The sequence below is a fragment of the Limulus polyphemus genome, unplaced genomic scaffold (genome assembly GCF_000517525.1).
Source record: "Limulus polyphemus unplaced genomic scaffold, Limulus_polyphemus-2.1.2 Scaffold127, whole genome shotgun sequence".
Taxonomy (NCBI): Eukaryota; Metazoa; Arthropoda; class Merostomata; order Xiphosura; family Limulidae; genus Limulus; species Limulus polyphemus.
The window spans coordinates 339,018-360,041 of NW_013665737.1; the positions used below are offsets into that span (position 1 = coordinate 339,018).

At 35.1% G+C, this 21,024-nt stretch overlaps 1 protein-coding gene across 1 annotated transcript; it reads left to right on the forward strand.

Annotated features, from left to right (window-relative positions):
- The first annotated feature begins 5,410 nt into the window (after positions 1–5,410).
- Positions 5,411–7,536, forward strand: LOC106473232 (mid1-interacting protein 1-like). Its single transcript, XM_013933923.2, has one exon. The coding sequence runs from the start codon at positions 5,606–5,608 to the stop codon at positions 6,257–6,259; it is 654 nt and encodes a 217-aa protein (XP_013789377.1). The 5' UTR covers positions 5,411–5,605; the 3' UTR covers positions 6,260–7,536.
- Positions 7,537–21,024: the final 13,488 nt, after the last annotated feature.

Sequence of the window (21,024 nt, forward strand, 5' to 3'; positions counted from 1 at the left end):
TGGAGCATCTCGTTACAATGACCAGCAGTAATCAACCATCACGAAGATGTTCCACCTTTCCTGATACCTCTCCATTTCCCTGGTGTCTTGATGAAACATTTCCCCTTATTCTTCGCAGACGGCACTAAGATTTTCAGAGAAATAGTCAATATGTAAGTGTAAAACATGAACTTTCACACTCATATTACAACCCAACTCTTTGAATTTATCAAGCATGCTGTTGACAATATTTTCGTAATTTGGGTCCTTGTTGTTTCCTAACAATTTGTCAATAACATCTTTAAAGCAATCAAAGCTTCTTTTCCAACTTGCCTCCCAGTGGCACAGCAGCTCATCTGTGGACTTACACTGCTAGAAACAGGGTTTCGATACTCATGGTGGGCAGAGCACAGATAGTTCATTGTGTAGCTTTGTGCTTAACTTCAAACAAACAACTTTTTCAACTTTCCTCATTGTCCTTTCGAACTATTCATCCAAAGTCAATTTCCTAATCTGAGGCCCAACAAAAATCCCTTCTTTAAGTTTCACTTCTGAAAGAGCTGGAAATTTGCCCAAAATAGATACTTGAAACAGTCGCCATCTTTGTCTAAGGCCTTTACAATTTGCTTCATGAAGACCAGTTTTATGTGAACTGGAGGTAATAGGACTTCTTTGTGTCAACCAAACTTTCACGTTCAATGTTTTTTATCCTGGTATCAGGCTGACTCTGCGTGGCCATTGCTTCTTCATCCAGTGCTGATTTCGTGCTCTGCTGTCCCATTCACACAAAAAACATGGAACTTTGTATAACTGGATTGTTGACCCAACAACATACAAGTTCGAGATTTTCGTACGATACCTTGAAATGAACCGAATGAACAATAGGAACAGATGCATATATGTTACCATTGCGAAGGAGAACACCTTTAGACTTCTTTTGAATGAATCAATGAACAATCGCCACTTACTTGGTTCATAGACTGCACCTCCTAGCATTGTTATTAATTTAGAAACATTGTTGCAATAAACCAGTGAACCTTCTTGCGAAAAGTATTGGATAAGCTCTTTCTTACGATTTCTGTACCAGTAAAATTATGCCCCTGGAGAAAATAAGTTCTTAGACCGAAGTCTGGACCCCGAAATCTCTGAAGAATCTTTTGGAAGGCCCAAATCTCTCACCAAATCCAGAAATGATACGTCTTGCGGCCTATTAACCATTTATAAACTAACGGTGTGTTTCTCGTGGGTTCTAAAACGATCGATAAGACTCTTACGTTGTGATTGGTCTAGAGAAATCTATAGCCAGTGGTTGTCAACATTTTAAGCATAACAAAACGTGACCCAATTTCAATGAAAATGATTCACTTATGTAAAAGTGCATATGAAGCTTTATGAAAAATCTATACGTGATGGAGAAAAAAATATATCATTTTCCGATTCAGGTACAGAATTACCGTGGAATATCTAAAAATTCAAGACAATAAAACCATTGCAGACCTGTGTTACTTATTTCTTGATGCCTGAAAAGAAAAACGTGTTGAGCTTGATGGTTCACAGATGGCAGCACATATTATTCCAAAATAACTTCTGGAAGGTAAATGGAGAAGCATAGTGAAGTAATGTTTGTGGGAGTCTAAAGCAGTCTTTTTTAAACTACAAGTTCATGTGATAATGTGTAGTGTTGATATTTGTGTATGGCAATATACATATATATATATAAATAAATATGAGTGTATTGTCTTACATGAAGTCATTCTTGAGTATCATATAACACAAATGGATCAATTTCATAAAGATCACAATTATTAAGCAACATTTCAATGGGAATATAGGATTACGATCTGGATGTTAACCCCTAGTGACATGAGGTTAACTATTGTTACTGGCCTGTAGGGTATTACTTGAAGATGCAGTGTACTTGTTGTTTCTGGTAATACTAGTGACAGAATGTTTAAATTTTGACATTGAAATATTTAAGAGGTACTAAATTTTTTTTATAGAAAGACTACAGTAACGGAGAAACTCACTCTACATCTGATAGAAAACACAATTATACTTTTTTGGACAAAAATCAATAATTTAAACAAACAAACCTTATCGTTTTTGGTAAAAAATGCAAGATATTTTAATTTGTTCGAAGTGAAATATTCATCAGCGGGTGAAATTATCAGTAGTATATAAAGTTCACAGACCAGTTGTGTAGAAAGGGGAGGTACTTGGCTAGACATGGTTAATATTATTTACAGTTGCTATATAAATCAAATATGTAAAAGTGGGGTGCTACAGCATCCCCAGTTCCGATGCCTTGTATAAATTATGTGAATTCAGTGTTTCATTTGGTTGTGGTAGAATATTTTCACTTTTGTAAATTAAAACATTTTTAAAACACGTAATTTTATTAATATTTTCTTGACATTGTTGCAGTAGAAAGGACAGTGTAAGATGTATGAAAATTCAAGCTGTAAGTGTACTAGAAGGAAGGCAAAAAGTAACATTCACATGGTGAAACTTCGAAAAACCACATCTAACAAGTACTGAACTTTATTTGGAAAAAAGTCATAAAGGAGAACTGATGTAAGCATTAGCGGATTCTAATTGTCAGAAACATAGGTTGGTGTCCGTTAATCTGAATCGTCTCAGGTATGTAGGATCCAGTTCTGCAGTCTTGAACCCATTCTTTACCTACTGGAACCGGCAGAGTGTTTGTGACAACCAACTGGTAGAGAAGGGAATGATCCTGAGCCAAAGGGTGCGTTTGCTATTGTCATGGTAATGACAACAGGGGGTAGCATGGCTAATGATGTATTAGTCAAGCAGTAATCCAAGATGCCGATGTACTGAAAAGGTCCAGGCATTACGGATATATGTTTTACAGGTGATTAGAGCATGAACACATATGAAATCCATTGATACATCAAAGCAATCCATATACTACTCTTTATAAATATAGTTTTTAGAGGGGAGTAATGGCTTTAGTTCGACCCTTTTCAACTTGCACACCTGGCTTTCTTTTTTGCCAATTTGAATTTATGTGACCCTTCTTTTCAACTTTATTCCTTGTGTGTGTGTGTATTTTAGTGCAAAGCTACATTGGGCTATCTGCTGTGTCCACTGCAGAGAATCAAACATCGGATTTTAGCATTGTAATCTGTAATCTTACTGCTGATCCACTGGAGGACTCCATTCTTTGTAGCAAAAACCTCCAGCCAATTTGACGATCACCAGTATGTCCCAGACTTTCTGTTCAGTGAGTAGCTAGACTTCTCCAGTGATCCAAAGTTGCTTTAAACTGACCTGATCTTCTGCCCTGTAGATTCCATAGATTAAGATGAGTTACTGGTTGATGCATCTAACATACAGGGTCTCGCTGAGATAGCTGTGAAGCTGGATCTGGAGTTCTCTGAGGCTAGATAGTTCTAGTCAGATGTTGACTCACCTACAGAATCCAAGCCCTTACTACATGAAGCATCCACCAGGATAGAGAAATTGTCGCCAACCCATGGTCGATCAAGCTGAGCCTACAAGTGGCTCAGCCACAGTTACTAATAGAAATAACTCCCACAGTAAAGTAGGGTTGAGACAAACGTCTCATCATTGGGAGCCTCTCCTGTGATGTCCCATTAGAGGGTATTTTACAACAGTGAGGCAAAGCCACTAGCTGTGTTACCATCTCCAGTGGGGCTATAATACCCCAAAGCCCAAGACCTTCCCAGAATTTAAATCACCTCGAGAGGTGGCTGAATGCTGAAGATGTAGGGCCGAGATGCCCATCAGTGGTCAACTGGCATTTATTACCTCAGTGGCAGAAACTCCAACCTCCAAAGGATGGGCTGTCAGCCCTTGGAGCAAAGTGGCATAGCGGTAAATTCCTCATTAATAGCTCCAGCACCAACAACAGCAAAGGCGAGGATCTGCCTGGTGGATAAAGGTACCCCAACTTTCACGGCCCCTAGGCCACCATTCAGTTAAAGTGAGGATCCTCTTTATACAGGCAGTCAACCTCTATTGAAAGAGGTCCCATGAACAACTATAGGAAATCATTGAATGACTGCCACGTTGGAGAGCAAGGGAGGTCGGGTTTCATAACTACCCTGCGAAAGCATATATATATATATATATTCTTTTTATTCTATTTTAATAATTTAAAGGTGCTGTACATGATACCTATTTGTGCATTTTTCTCCTTCTTTTTCTTCTCTATGGTATTTTCTTTTCTCCCTTTTTATGTATTGCTTATATTACTAGAAAATGTGAACTAGTCACTTCGTAGATATTTTTTAAGAACTGTAATGAATTTTTATTTTGGATGTCATTTCTTAACTGTAGTGATCATGAATGTTTTAAGGTTTTTGTGTAGGTCATCATTGGTAAAAGGCTTTTCTATGTGAATTGCATTTTACCATCTTAAAACAAATATCTTAAAATTCATAAATAACATTAGTAACGCTTAGTAATGCGTGATAACCAACAAATCCAGTGTAAATTTTGATAATTCAGATTGTCATTAACTTCTGACCGAAACAAGCTACCTACGTGATTAGAACTAAAACCTAACCCAATAAACCTCCCGGTAAGTCTGAGGCCTTATAACGCTAGAAATCGGGTTTCAAATCATAGATAGCTCCGATGGAGCTTTATGTCTTAGAGCCAAACAAATAAATAACCCAATAATTAATACCGCTAATTTAATATACCAGTCTAATTTTGATATAGATCTATTTTATGATTTGGTATGTTTAGTATGAAGCACGGAAATGCGAATAACTAAATTTAAGTATTAGTTGTCGTTTGTATTTCTGTCTTGATCGTTTGAGAAACTGGCTTAAGTCTTCTTCATCACCTTTTCTTATTTGACAACACAAATATTCAAGATTCCCTTTTTGCTTCATTAAAAAAAACACAATTCCATAACAAGGTTGTAGTTACTTCACTTAACATTTCTTTCTTAGACTCAGTGTGAGTAGTAGGTCGTTCCTGCAGAAGTTGTGGAAAATAAAAGGTTGATTTTCAGAAGTCTGTGGTCTTGTTTTGATTTTTTCTACCAGTTAGCAGTATTCAATATTCTCACCGCTGTACAAGAACACGCTTTGCTGATTCACTTTGTCAACGCCTAAAGTGATACTCTGTCCAATCAGAACACTAATACTGTTATCACCTGATGTAAAAAGGAAGTGGATGATTCCACTTTTTCCAGTATAGGGGTGATACAGTGATTTTTCTAATAATTTGGCCATGAATGCAGCAATTTCATGAATGTTGTGATTAAAGTAAAGCATATATATACGTGTATCATACGTAATTATACATGTAAATGTAAATTTTTAGTTCTGATTTTCGAATATCAATATATTAGTCGTATTCTCTTCATCTCGTTTTTCGTAATGGTAGATCCCACATTGTGACGAAATACCGCTTAGTAATGGTAACAAGAGGGAACCGGTTCTAACGCCATGCACTCTGATCGAGTATATTTATGTGGGTTATTGTGTTGTTAAGATTCAGAAACACGTAGTGTAATAGTGTGTGTTTAACAGTGTAAAAAATTCAAGCGAATATTTAAAGTCATATATGTTGAATTGGTGTTCACGTTGTCGTATATTACACAAGTCTATATAAAACAGCAAATATGTTACACAATATATGTGATATTAGACCAACAATGACTCTGCAACATAATGACTCAGGAAGGCATGTTCGACGTAAAAGACGTCAAGCTGGCGAAGACGCATTTACCTGTTCTCAGCAGTCTATTCTCAGCGCAATGGATCGGTTCGTGACCTCTGTTATCAGTATGGACTCCACAGTTCTCGTTCCTTCTAGGTTGCGAGATATGGAGACTGATGGAGGTAACATAGAAAAACGACCTCCTCCTTTTATTTCCAGTTCTGATTTATTTAGCTTTTACTTAACCCTAAACGAAATTAAAAACGAACTGTTGTGGGGACCCGCCAATAATGGCACTTGTGCTACCAGTACCAGCTCACCGTCGGTGGTAGGATCAAGTACAGAAACCACGAAGCATACGCGGCACTCCTCTGCAGAAAGCACCGGAATTGTCAGTGGAAGTTCTATTTCAGACTCCGATAGCCAGGGAGACAGCGACATAGACAGTGTCACTAATGATCCTGACTCTGCTACTCGAGATTCGCAGACGACACACCTTGCAACAGCCTACCGCTACCACCTGCAGAGTCTCCAAACCATTTTACATCAACTCGCTGATTCTGCCGACTATTTGTCGTCAAGATATCAGGAGGAAGTCGACGCATCGGTGTTATAGAGTGAAATATAAGGCTAGTTAATAATAACTTGCGGAAATTTAGTTCCTGCCCCTGTTTTTTTTTTCCTGTATCCTACTTAATGTTATGGCAGCTTAAAGTTAAAGCACTTAAGTGACTGAGATTTTAAATGCTAAAACAGTAAGTGTTTCATTTGCATTAATTTAAACTTAAGAAACTTCTTTTGAATTTATAAAGATTGTTTTTCTCCTTAATTATATTTATTACAAACTTTCTAATACATTAGTAGTTTCAAAGACTGATGTTAAACACAGAATAGTTAGGTGTGTACCGAGTACTGCTAGTTTGCGCTGATTGTTAGTCAGCGTAGAATTTGAAAATAAAATCTTGTAATATTATATTTAGATTATTTGGTAGAGGTTAGGATGTAAGATCCAGTTTCTGAGTTATTTCATTCTGTGATTGCAGTTAATAAAATGCTATAATGTTATTACCAAAGACACACGTCCAAAGATAAGCGAACCTTATTTGATACTTGCATTAGACTGAATTTACAGAGGTATATTTAAATTTTATTTATGAATTTCAACTTAATACTTTTTAAAATGCATTATAACTCAGTTAAACTTAAAAGCAGACTCTTTGATACATACTTTATATTAATAATGAAATAAACAGTCATGTATTCCTTAGAAACGCATTTTTTTTCGCGTTTTACTGCAATTTTTCCGTCTCGACTTTTCAAAAAGGAACATGGTCATTATGTCACAAAATTACGCTTCGAGACGCTAGATCCTAAAATAGTGAACTAAATTTCTTTTTCGGGGTGGGTGGGAGATATTTCGGTGTTTTTTTTTCTTCTTACAAAACGCTATCTTATACAATTAATTTCTTGTTTCGTGTGTTTGTATTATCTTATTTGAACTTTGAAGATAAGTCATACATAAGACATTCAAAAAATACCTTGATTGACGATGTCACAAAACAAATCGTGAAGCCTAACAATATGTTGATTGAGTGTGTGTATATGGAACTGAGAACTTGGGTTAAAAGTTAGTCACTTGTATATTTTGAGGTAAAACAACCTTTTCTAAACCTTGACAACTCATCTGAATGCGATTTACTGGAATAATTCGTATTCCCATAATTAGGAGATGCAACTTTACATGTACATCTGTAACGCTATACTTGTGTTATTTCTTTAAGCATGTTGAGTGAGCACTTTTAAACTAATGTGATCTTCTACTTGCTCAGTGAAAATCAGTGTGATGTATCTGGTATTAAAGTTATTGTTCCATTAAAATCAGTCTCAAGTGAAGGAAAAGTATATTATTTCATTGTCTAATAATATCAAGTATTGAAGCATGTCCTTTCCAGTAGTGATTCGTTTATTATGAACTTAAGATTAAATATTTAATATGTCCAAGTACACAGTAAAGGTAGAAATTATGTTTCTATCATTTTAAAATGATTCTTTTATCAGACATAAAGACGCCATTTTATGCGTCATTGAAAAGGAAGGGGATAGTGCTGATTGGGTGCTCGCGCACTTGGCTCAAGGAATGCTCTGCACAGGAAGATTATTGGCACGTGTTGGAGGATTGTGCGCACAGACGTCTAGTCTGGTTTTGTGCGGCTTGTCGTCTCAGCAATGTTACCGACGTGTTCTTTGGCGGCTTTGTGCTCTTCATGGTGTATGTTGTAGAGAGTTCGTATGGGAGAAATTTAATTTCAAATATTAATAAATTTAAACGACCAACGTACAAGATAAACATGTTTTATAGCAATTCATATAGACATAATAATAAAAGCTTACGAAAAATATTTGATCTCTTTCCACACCTCCATAAAGTTAAAATATATGTCAAAATTTACAAAAAGTGAGAAAAGAGGAAAAATGAAAAAATCCAATTGTTAAAATAACCAAGCCTAACAGGGACCGTGCGGGGGGGGGGGACGTTTAACCAATTTATCTGAATGTCATATGCTATTGGCAGGCGAAAGAACGTAGTGAACATTTTTACTATTACGTGGATTACTTTAAAGCACATATATTTTAGAAAATAAGGAAAACTATGCTAAATAAATGAAAAAATAACTTTTTGTGTTTCAACGGAAAAAAAAAGAACAATTCTGCGTTCCTACACAAATTATGCCTTTCAAAAGTAGGTATAACTTCAATTTGTATGCATCAACTGATTTGTTAATCCGGATAGCGTTATTACATTACTATGGAAACCACTAAAACCCAGCCAATTTCTAAATGCATGAGAAAACAGACACCTGGACAACTTAATATTTCTTAAAGTGTTGAATAACTTAAAATTTTTAATAGTGGATTAGTTAATACTTCACCCAAAATACTGTATTTCCTAGTTCTTAACACTTTGGCCGAACGCGGTTCAGTTACCAAAAAAACTAACACTTTGAAGTTGTGGGTGCCTTATTAGAGTAACAGTGAAACCACACTATTCAGTTTGATAAAATGCTTCCGGTGGTTGGTGTTGACTAGCTGCTTTCACTCTAGCGGCCTAGCCTATCATTTTAAAATCGGGGACGACTAGCGCAGATAACCTTCGAGTTGGTTTGCACGAAATCAAAGAATCCGTGAGACATATTGGAAATTTAGTTCGTGCTACTATTGTGACTCCAAATTCTTGGGTGATTCTCTTTACTGCCACATACCGTTTATGTTATGATAAATTCTCGATTGCATTAAAAATTACAATATGTAGTTACTTCGTTTTGAAAGAAACCATTTAACAGCTACTGACAAAAAACAAAGCGGCAGTAACCAAAAAAGAAAACCTGAAGTGTTTTAAAAACCATAGGAAAATACGTACCGTTTCAACAAACAATTTAAAATACCAGCATTTTTTTTTTTGAAAACATCTACTTTTGTCGAACTCTGATCTTCCTTACATTTGGTGTTTGTTGTATGTAACTATGGTTACAGATGACGATTACTAATTTGAATATTAGTTTACCCGCTGATGATTTCTGCTCTGACACGTGAAAGTTTATGGTGGTCTTCATGAACAAATAAAAGCTTTTAGGATGTTGTTGTGTTAGTGGTTCGTGACAAACTAAGATTAAATGGCCAGGTGGTTAGGGCGCTCGACTCGCAATCTGCGGGTTCGAATCCCCGTCACACCAAACATGCCGTGGGGACGTCATTATGTGACGGTCCATCTCACTATTCGTTGGTAAAAGAGTAGCCCAAGAGTTGGCGGTGGGTGGTGATGACTAGCTGCCTTCCCTCTAGTCTTACACTGCAAAATTAGGGACGGCTAGCGCAGATAGCCCTCGTGTAGCCTTGCGCGAAATCCATAACAAACAAACGAAGATTAAAAATGTAGATTGTTCTATTGGAAGTTTACTAACTTAGAGTAAGTTCAAGCAAAGCTATCAGATATTAAAACTAATCTATATTCATCACTTTTTGTGTGTATGTATTATTTATGCATATATCTGTTAGTGATATGTAAATAACTGCTCATTTTTTATGATGTAAATTATGTTCATTGATCGCTCTTTTAGATACACGAATCCGGATAGCGTCTTTTTATACGTTTAGACACTTGTATATGAAAATTATATCTCGTTTTTAGCTTATCACAAAACAAAAAGAGTATATAAAGGATATTAAAATTCACTTGAAGGAGGGAGCTTGAAAGAACTAATCAAACTTATTCTGCCAGTTTTTAGTCGCGGCATAGCGTCTCCGAGTTTTTTTTTTTTAAGGACAAACTTTTAGCTCATAGCTCCGTCATCTCTTGACCAATTTGAGATCTGATTACAGTTTTGGACTAAGGAGGTCAAATCCTTTCGATTGATGTATCTGACCATGCCCAAGGTCTCATAGATTAATTTATTCTAATCCTGCCCAAAATAATTTCAATTTGAGGCTAGGCTGGTAAAGATTCTGATGAGTAATAAAATTGAATCGGGAAACGCGCGCCCCACGCTTGGTATTGCTGGCGCACAAAAATATGACTAATAGAAAGGAAAAAAGTGTCTCATAGATTAATTTACTTTAATTCTGCCTAAAAGAATTTCAAATGCCGCGACTATTGAAGATTCCCAGTTTTTTTTTAATTCCTGTTTTCTGTTACGATACCACCTTTTATTAATTTGTCACCCACCGTTAATCATAATATACCGGAACTAACGAAAAATTACAATATGGTATATGTTTCTTCAAATGGACAGTCTTGTGCTTCTTCCATTCATTTACTTAACCTTCATATTGTTTTAAATTTGTATCGAAATTCTTATATTTTCAATATGATTGATTAAAAGATAACGAGAAAGTCGCGGGCGTATTAAAGATTGCTGGTAATGACTACCGTAGCTGCCGCCTTTATGTGTAACTAATTTGTACTTTTACTGCTGTACAATGGTGGATGTGATCCAAATACTCATAAAAACTGACAAGATCTGAAATGTTGGCACTCACGATGATTACATTTGACTAAAAACTGTGAAACTTCTGCGTTAATACAAGTTGCATTTCTGTCCCGTTTTAATCTTCATCTCTCTCTCTCCTCCCTGGGATAGTCTGGTTCGGTCTTTACCTGTATCTCGTTCACATTACCGAGCATGCAGTATAAAGATATGTCTTCCAGCTATTGTAATAACACGTGCACATACCACTACGCTTCCCATCTGCTCTGTGTGTTGGTCACTCAAGGACGACGGTTCTGGGCGGTCAACTAGAAAAACAATACAAGGATATAAACATCAAGTCGAACTCCAGTTTCAGGGCATGTGCACATATAGCTATTCAAAGCTTTAATCACTCAAGACAAATATGTAAGAAGGCATGATACAAAGAAACTGCATTTGTACACTTACTGCTTATTATTAGTCAAACGAGTTGAAAATTGGAAATACACACATTGTATCATGCTAAATAACCCGTTAAAAACTAAATTATATTTAAGATAGACAAATCATTCTGCTCTTTTTTTCTTCTTTTTTGCCAACAATAACGACAAATTAAAATAGGATTTACAATACAGCGATAAAAAAAAAGGCAGTATAATGAATTTATTCCAAAACAAAGTATTATTTAATAGAATCAATGTTGATTAAAATCAATATTTCTTACGTGATAATAGTGTATCTTTCTGTGTAATATTAAGTTATGGTTATACCAAAAACCGACGACACTATTTTACAGCGAAGGTGTAAAAGAAGAAACGCTCATCATTTGCCTGTCTATTTATTCGTTATTCTAAAACGTCTTACGATATTAAACACAGTGACATACTTTGTCATACAGTTGTACGTTAAATTCCTTTGAAGGCAGGACGTTTTGCGATACAAATGCTCACAGTTATTTCCTTGAGTTTATCTGTTGTTGTGTGGTGAAAGTTCCTATACACAGTTTTGGTTGACACAAATCTAGAAGAGGCTAGTGTGTGTGTGTGTGCGATCCCCCAGACTTTCCAAATCAGTGCCAGACCGACCTTGAACTTGGCTCAGACGCTGATATTCTAAATGAACAATTCGTGTCTAAAACTGACAGACAGATAAGAAACGATATCACTGGAGCACGTGTTACATAGTTGTAATGTTAGCCCTAGCACATGTTCCAAGTGCCCGATACTGTAATTATTATTATTAATATGCAATGTTCATGGGCAATTACTTAAAAAGACTATTACTCACAAATAATAAATTACGAATTTTTAAAAACGTTCTCTGGTTTAACTTCTTTTTTTTTTAAGTATGAAAGTATGCTTATCCTAGAATTACTAATTTTCTACAGGCATTCTCTAATTTATTCATACATCAAAATACAAGATTGCATTGTTACATGTACCAGTAAGACAAATAATTTATAAAACATACCACCAATATAGCAATAAGTCTCACTGGTTACTGTTGGAGCCCGACTATATATTTCATACACAAAATGGATAATTTCACTTTTTTTGGGGAGGGGAGGCGGTTTTTCACACCGAGAGTTGTAACAGGCAGACATAAAGTTCCTCAATACGATGCAATATGTAGACCCCATCGTTAATGAACAATATAAAGGCAAGTTGGGAATTTGAGGGTTAACTTGACCGAAAATTTTCCCGAGGGAAATTATTATTAACGAGCCCAAAATTGAGAGCAATTGAAAAGAAGAGGGAACCCTCAATGGCCGCGGCTGTAAATAGATCTCAAATCGGCCAAGCGATGGATCTATGAGTTAAAAGTTTGTACTTGAAAAAGAACTCTGAACCATTCTATGAGCCGCTATGCCGCGGCTAAAATACGGACAAAAATTACACAACTAAAAATGTAATTTTTCTTGGTCGTTTTTAAGCATAAAATTGCATAACAAGTTTTCTGCGCTGTGTCTACCTCAGGGATTGAACCACGAATCTTAGCATTATGTTCACAAGTTGACCGCTGAGCATCTGGGAATTATTTTGGAATAAAATTACTTTGTCATGCTTTTCTTTTTCTTTGTTAACCTTTATAATGTACGTTTCTAATTTTTCGCTAACATACCTAAAAGGCATTGCCTTGTTGATAGAATAGGCGTAAGTCATACCTCTGCTGCTAAATATATTAAGTATAAGCAACTTGACATTCATTTAACAAATTTAACTTTATATGTTACCAGTTTAATGATGGAAAAAGATTAAAAAATCCTAAAATATTTCCGTCTGTGTTTCCGTATAACTTTAGTGATATTAATCGTTCCCAAATTAGGCTAAAATTTAGTACAACTGAAATCTAGAGCTATGTACGGGACTAAAAAGAGCATATTTCATATTCTTCGTTGTCATAACTATGAATATGAAGAAATGTCTAGAAACAAAATTATATTCACCAAGTAAAAGACAAGCAGTGATTAAACTGTTTTGGTATGTATGGTTTCGTGATAAACAGCTTAAGGAAGATAACCTAATAAAGACATTAAGACTTAAGAGCAAATTTTATGTGGGCACTCATTATCCTAAAATCATTCTTAACAACAGTTGCCATGATTGTTTTAATATGTTACCATCTCTCATCTTTAAGGCTTACCACCATTATAATATAACTCTTAAAGTGAAAACAAATGTAGGCGAGTGCAGCAATCAACTCTATTCTTATCTGTATAAACGTACATTTATTGTCATGGTAATTATGACGCAAACTCCTTCTTCAATATGATTGGTTCGTTAGAGTCACGCCACATGACGGTCGAAAGCTGTGAATGTAGAGGAACATTGCCTACTTTTTTCTATGATATATATATATATATATCAAGACACACCGTAGTGTGTCGTGCGGCCAAAACAACCGGCAGGACACAACTGTGTGTTATTAACAGGAGTGGTAGTTTAACGATTTTCCACTTTCTGTAGCTCGAACTGAGTGTACTACTTAAAGGAATGAAATCAAAATTGGTGGCCAAACTGGTAGGAAAAGTTATGGAAACGTCAAGAAATTTCATTTCTGCTTATGCCGCGTTTTTGTTCGTTTTGGGGCATGATGGTGAGTAAAACAAATTACACGGCCTATCTAACCAATAAATGAATATTTAATGTAAAATTGTTATTAGTGTAGAATGACTATTTTTAGATATTCAAAGGCCATTTCATGTGGGTTACACATGAAACTTCACCTGGATGTATATGTTTACAATTGTAACTATTATACATATATTAGTAAATAATGTTTTACATGATGAAAAGGCAGTAATATTTTATTATTAACCAAGCAGTATTCAGTATTTAAATAAAAAGTCAAAGTGTTTCAGCGTTTCTCGTTTGACAGTTTCTGTTTAATTTTCACTGTGACAGCCTTTAAGGATTTTTGATTCTCTCTTGTAGCTTCCTTCATGGAATTATTCATCATAAGGAGGCTAAAGTTTCTCTCCTTTTCAGCTTTCTCAAAGTTTTGATCAATTCATGAAAGGAGCTCCTTAATGTTAGACTCAAGTCTAATCTCTTTTTTTTTTTTTGCTTGAAATCTTCAAGTTCCAATTTAGTTTCTTCATCCTTTTCTGGTCACCTTTCTGTGGTTTCTTCTTTCTGGAAATATAGAGTATTTAGTCTGCCTTGCTTTCTCTGAAATGTATGAACTCTTGAATTAGGCGATTTCAGGGTTTTCATGAGAAACTCTTTGCATTGCCAGAGAACAATTACTAGACATTTTAGACAAAATGAAAACACAACAACACTGGATGATGCGTTTAACAACATCACTTCCGGATTCAAGCAGCTCATTTTTCTTACCAAAATATCAGTTAAAGAGGGCTTCTGAATAATTTTCACAGCAACATCCTTAAGGAACTTGCTGCATCCAAGTGTAATTTTTAGAGCATTCTTTAAAACATTAAGGACTTTCTTTGTAACAAAACCAGAATCAATTTTGGAAGGTTCCTTTAAAATCTTTTTTTTTTTTTTTTGTCTGTAAAATCCAAGTTTGCAACATGTTGTTGTCTGGTTACGTTTTCCAGTCGTTCTGAATTGACAAATCTTTCCAAGAATCCCCTGACAAGACCAAAGAGATATACACCCATAAAAGGCAGCATTGGTTTATTGTTCTAAAATTCTTTGGGAAGAGGTTCGATTTCTCTAGAAAATGAGAGAAAAAAATTGTGCTTTGGGAAGGAAACTAACAGCTTCAAGAATACTGCCATATGGGTTTATTTTTAGTGGATTTTTCTTTGCACCCACATATGTTTTAAGATGAGGTAGCAGAAACAAGAACTTTCCAACAACACTGATGTTCTCCAGCCATCAGTGCTTACAAAACTTTGGCGGACATCTAATTTAACTTTTGAAGTCATCAGCTCTTGCTGAAAAATCTTTAAAAATAGTAGAAATTTGCCAGTTTCTTCCTATTTTCAATCAGCTACTTTACATCTATTTCTAAAAACATTACGAATTGTGTAAAAACCACAATATCAAACTTGCAACACGTATTTTTATGGATTGAGCTTATTATATTTAGTTGATAACATATCATTAAAATGATCAATTAACAAAGGCGTCGTCCACGGATATCTGCAATAAATCCTTAGAACGGAACAACTTGTCAAATAGATCAGTGGCAGTAGTATGTCCTAAGGACTCTAATTTGAGGTATTTTGTGTGAACAGTTTTTCATCCTAAAAACGAGCATGAATGTCACACTGATTTTTCGATAAACGAAGATGCCTGTATATTTTTGACATTTCATAAATTTATGGACGATTTTATTTACTTTTTAAACCTATAAAAGATTAAATGAAAAACGTATTGGTGTGATGTATAACCAAATATTACTTCAACAAACGTTGGATGCATATTTATCGCATAAATATAATTTCCATAACTAATATAAGCATATATATAACTTATAAGTATAACGACATGTAACGTTAGCGCAACTTAGGTCTAGGATTAAATAAACGCCGATATGCACATGCGAGAAGCGAGAGATAAAGATTTAATGAAAAACAGTACAATTTATTATTAGATCTATATCCGAATCCTGCAAATACAAGTAAAAAATTTTCACATTTATTATTTATTATAGACACAAGATACCCTACAGAAAAATTGGCTGATTTAACTGAAAATAAGTGGCACTAATAGGCATTGAATACATTTTATGTTTAATTTTACAGTTTAAGATCTAGCCTACGTATACGCGCCAAAGACCTATAGAGTATAATATATTATGCAAAATTGTATCGTTTTAACACAAATAGTAGTATTTTCATTATCTCATACCCAAACTTGTTATGTTTAACAAAGTATAAAAAAAAAACAGCTACTAAGTCGGTTAAATCACGGTATCAACAGATGAGTTAAAATATGGCGATCGTGTTTTTAGAATCGTGCAGTAGTCAAAAGATATAATATATGTGCGCATACGACAAAACAGTCCGTTCGGTTGATAATTGATGTTTCAAAATGTTTACTTGACTTTAAGCTTCATTGAATTTTTTGGGTCAGTTCAACATTACCTAAGTTTTAAATCTTTTCTAAATCCTATCAGAATTTTCCATATTATTTTCAGGCCTGACAACGATTTTCAAAAAGTTTTTTAAATTTCAAAAATTTCTAGGACCGCGAGAAATCTCGTAATAAAAATGACTAATTCTGTACAGAAACTTAATAAGTAATTACGCCACTGCTCAGAATACTATACTTATCTCCTTAGGCCTGAGAAATGTGTAGTTCAAACCTTTCCAACAGTGTTGAAACCAGTGCTTAAATTGGGAGTTTGAAAGAAATAGAACTCCCTTTTGTGATCCACTTTGACATTCCAATCAGAAGACCAGGAACGCTAATGGGTTGAATTATCGAGAGGCGGAACATGCACACCAAACGCAAAATTATTCAGTAATAGTTATTGCTTCTATAAGTAAATCAGTAAGTTAGTCAGCATTTGTTATCAACAGAAAACTTTGTTTGAATTATTAATCTTTTTATGTAGTTCAGCGTCTTAATGCTGTCTAGTGACAGTTATACAATGAGAAATGACATAATACCCTTTCTAATATCTTTATCAAAGCTAAAACAAACCTGTTCCGTAATAGTAATATGTTGCTCTGACATTAATGCCAACAAAAGGTCTTTTGATGTTTTAAATTTATTTCACATATTCATACTCATCTAGTTTTGTTTTATTTTTATATTGGTTGTTTTCGGAATACTAAGTGGCTCAATAAGTCGTCTTTTCAACAACAGCTATTTGATCATTCACACACTGGATGCTTCACCCAATTCAAAATCACTGGACAAAATGTTTCATTGTTACTCATTACCCGTATATATTAAAAATGTACTGATCTAGATATTAATTGAAGTTCCTCGATTATTACGTCATCGTCACGATTAGCAGCTCACTATAGCAAATATATAAACTAAAAAAATGAGAATATTTTTGGGAGGAGGAGCGTAACTAGTTGGCATTTTCTGGAGCACAGATTTCCAGCATAGTAATTAGCGCCCGCTAAACAGAAGTTCGGAGAATATCAGGTCACAGTGTGTGTGTGTGTTTATGTTTCTCTCCAAGCACTGAATTCGTTGAGAGGAAAGAGTTGAAACATGGAAGATTAAAAAAATCGTTATTAAATAAAGCATAGTTAAATGCCAACACAAAATAAAACACAATTGTGGGTGTTTTGACCTGCTAAGAAAAGAGTAGAGAAATATACTGTAAAGTCTCTGGTCGTTTGTTAATTTCCCGTAAAAGTTCTTTCCAAAGAACTTCAGCGATACAAGTCCTTTCTTGAATAAAACTAGTTTATTCTTTCTCAATACAACTTTGCAATACACTTAATTTCCACAGTCACTTTAACTTAAACACACGCTATAATTCACGACGATTTACACACTTTACTTAAGGCTTGACTCGATTATCCCCGTTATCAATTTATCTGCCGGCTTATATACTAAAGCCCCCCAGTGGCACAGTGGTATGTCTGCAGACTTACAACGCTAGAAACCGGGTTTCGATACTCGTGGTGGGCAGGGCACAGATAGCCCATTGTGTAGCATTGTGCTTAACTTCAAAAACAAAACAAACTAATCACCACCAAGAGCTCATTGTTTTCTCTGTTGATGATACAGCTCTTATTGGTGGCTGATATCCATTCACTAATGGCCCCTCACTGCTGATTCTTGGTTCAGTGGCTAATCACCTTTCTTCGTGAAGAGGTTCCGTGCATTGCACTCAATCGTCTTCCTTGTGTTCACCTGTGAGTGCCTGCTAGTGAAACAACTTCTGTTGGTAGAGATGATCCACCAATGGAACCTTGCTTCTGAATCTTGTCAGGCGGGGTATCTCTCATCATGAATAAGCTCCTACAACATCATTGATCTTATACTTCCTGCATGAATGCCTACCATCTCACCTGCTGGTGGAAATATCCATCAGTGGCATATTCTGTCTGGTTCCCACCTTAGTAGGGTGTCTTCCAACACAAAGAGGTCCTCACTTCTCCATAAATTACCAATCCATAATTGAGGCAGGAGTCACAATAGATGATATTTTTTTTAACTTTGAGCTTGGTTAACAGCAAGTACTGTTCGCGAAGATTATCATGGAAATAACTTGCTAAGATACCGTTAGAAATAAAATGCTTGATAGCTGAGAATAAACGCTTGGGAATAGGAGAAGAAAAAACGTTTAGAGCCAGAGTTAGAAAATACGCATAAGTAAAAATGATTTGAGTTGATGAGAGTGAAAGACAGAGTATTTATGGTGATATGACTGGCATGCATGAAAGAAGTACCTATGTGCAGTTGCCTAAATTTTGTGAAAATAACATAGATGTATTTTTCTGTGCTTTTGAAAAATATAACAAGAGCAGAAGAATGGTAATTACAGGATATAGTGAGAAAACTACTTCCTCAGTGCATTACCTGGAAAGACATTAGCAGCATACAATAAAATTGGGAGCGCAGACGAGTTGAAGTATGAGGTAGTGAAATCAGCTGTTCTAGAGACATATAAGACAGCTAATTCAAAGAGTTAGAAAAAAATGTCAAGTTAGACATTTAAAGAATGGAACAAGGCTGCGTGGGTTGCTAATTAAATAGATTGAAGGGTCTAATTATACGGGAGACGCTGACAATAGTGTAGATTTAATGTTGCAAGAGTGAATTTTGACAAAATTACCAACACAGTTTGTAATATGGTTAAAAGACAGGAAGCCAGCAAACATATGTGAGGCAGTGACATTAGCAGATGAATATGTAGCGATGAGGAAACATAGTGAATTGAAAGTAGGTGAGAACCAAAATAGTAGAACTACTTATGATAAACAGATAACACTAGATTAGCGCTCCCTGAGAATTGGAAGGAAAACCTTTCCACAGAGTGTTCTTATAAATAAGGAAATAAATTACAAACCTCCACCAGAATATTTTGGCTGTGAACAAATTGAGTATATAGCTAAATTTTGAAGGCAGAATAAGAAAATTGTGTAAAGAAAGGAGAATGTAATGTGTTGTATTGAAGACAGAGAAAATATCAAATTAATATTTAGAAGTGACGTTAAATGAGCAAGCCACAAATGCGTTAAGGGCTGCTGGTAGTTGCGAAACTCTGGTGAGAAAAGAGAAAACAACTTAAAGGTGATACATTACACTTAATTAGATTTAGCAACACAATAGGATACTACATCACTAATTAAAGTCGCATTGAAATGTTAAGCTTTTCAAGGTAAAATAGTCATAGTGGTGGCAGATGTTTATCCAACATAAGCTTTTGTTTGTTAATGAGGTAGAAGTCGGTTTGCAAAATACAGAAGTATTAATGGTAACAAATAATGACGAATTTTTTAACTGCTATTAGAATAGTGAATATGGATTGAGAGGAAATACTTAACTGATAGTTAGAAGCTGAGAGTGGATAAATGCCGCAGTGACGCCATGATAGAAGAAACGGAGGTAGCGAAACTCGAGCAAAATTATTATTACTGGCGGGAAAGAGTGTTGAAGCATAAGTGTAAAAGGAAGGACGCAATAGATGGTAGGAATTAAATCGTACTCCCAAATGCAATGTTGGCTGAACATTTAGGAGTAGCTAAAACGAAAGATAGAATAAGTAAATGCTACTACTGGCCAGGTATGTTTGGAGATATAGAGACGTACTAAAAGAGCTATTCAGCATGTCAGTTAGCATGAAAGTAAAAAAACTAATGGTTCATTTACCAGTTATTAGTGAACCCTTTAGTTTCGTTAGGACTGATGTTATTGGACCACTTTTAATAACAAAACATGGTAATAACTATATTATAATAGTGGCTGATTCTGCCACTAGATATATTGAAGCAGTAGCACCAGATTCTATTGAAATAGAGTAAGTCGGGTTTCCTGAAGAATTCTTACCTGATTTATGTAGCAATTTTCAAGAATCCGATTTGGCCCAAATACAGCAAAATAGAAAATAATAACTGGGAAAAAAAGGTATATTTTCAACAAATAGTTGACTATACTACAACTGATTTCAATGGTAAGTTTAAGGGCTGATAAAGCTCCAATCCAGGGTTGGAATTATTGTCTAAACTCAAATTTAGAGCTTCTTTTGAGCTTGCTAATAATACGCCAGAATGCTAATTTTATCTAGTAATTGAACAATAACATGAAAACAAGTGTTCAAAAAATTGTGTATGTATATTAATTGCGTAAGGAAAAATTTCAAGAATAGGATAGCGAAGAGAGAGAGAGAGCTTTAATATAAGTAACAATTAACTGAAAACTTGTAACGTTGAAACATGAAATACGTTAATCCAGACTATCGCGTTCTGTTTTTTCACTTTTAGAAACAAGTTGAACATATAAAGTTAAATTTCATATTATCAAGTTTGTTATGACCTGGTAAGGTTATAACAATACGTAACAGTTGAACCCGGATGTTGTTCTACCTGGTGTAACACATTCTAAGTCTTTGGTTGGTGGAGTGATGTAATTAAAGTTTCTTCAACTGTATCGATCCAAGAGTCTTGTCAGGTAATCTTTCTTCAGCACCGCGATGATACTGTTTAGTATTTTTAGAATTTCTAAAAGAAAAAAAATAGCCAAGAAACACCAAAAATGGCCATGAATCTAATTTTACTAGACTTGTAAATATTACATTCGCTGTCGAAACATCTGTAATGCAGTTATATTTAGTTATTGGCTGGGTGTATATATATATATATATATATATTACCTCCCTCTAGTAGCAAGGAACAAAACGAACTGAATAGAAAGTTTTCGTACAAATGCTTTCCATACTGTCAAGAATGTAACGTGAAAGTTAAGTGACCAGGGGAAGATATACGAAGACTGACTTTGTACGTTTATAGCCATCACCTCAAGCAATGCAA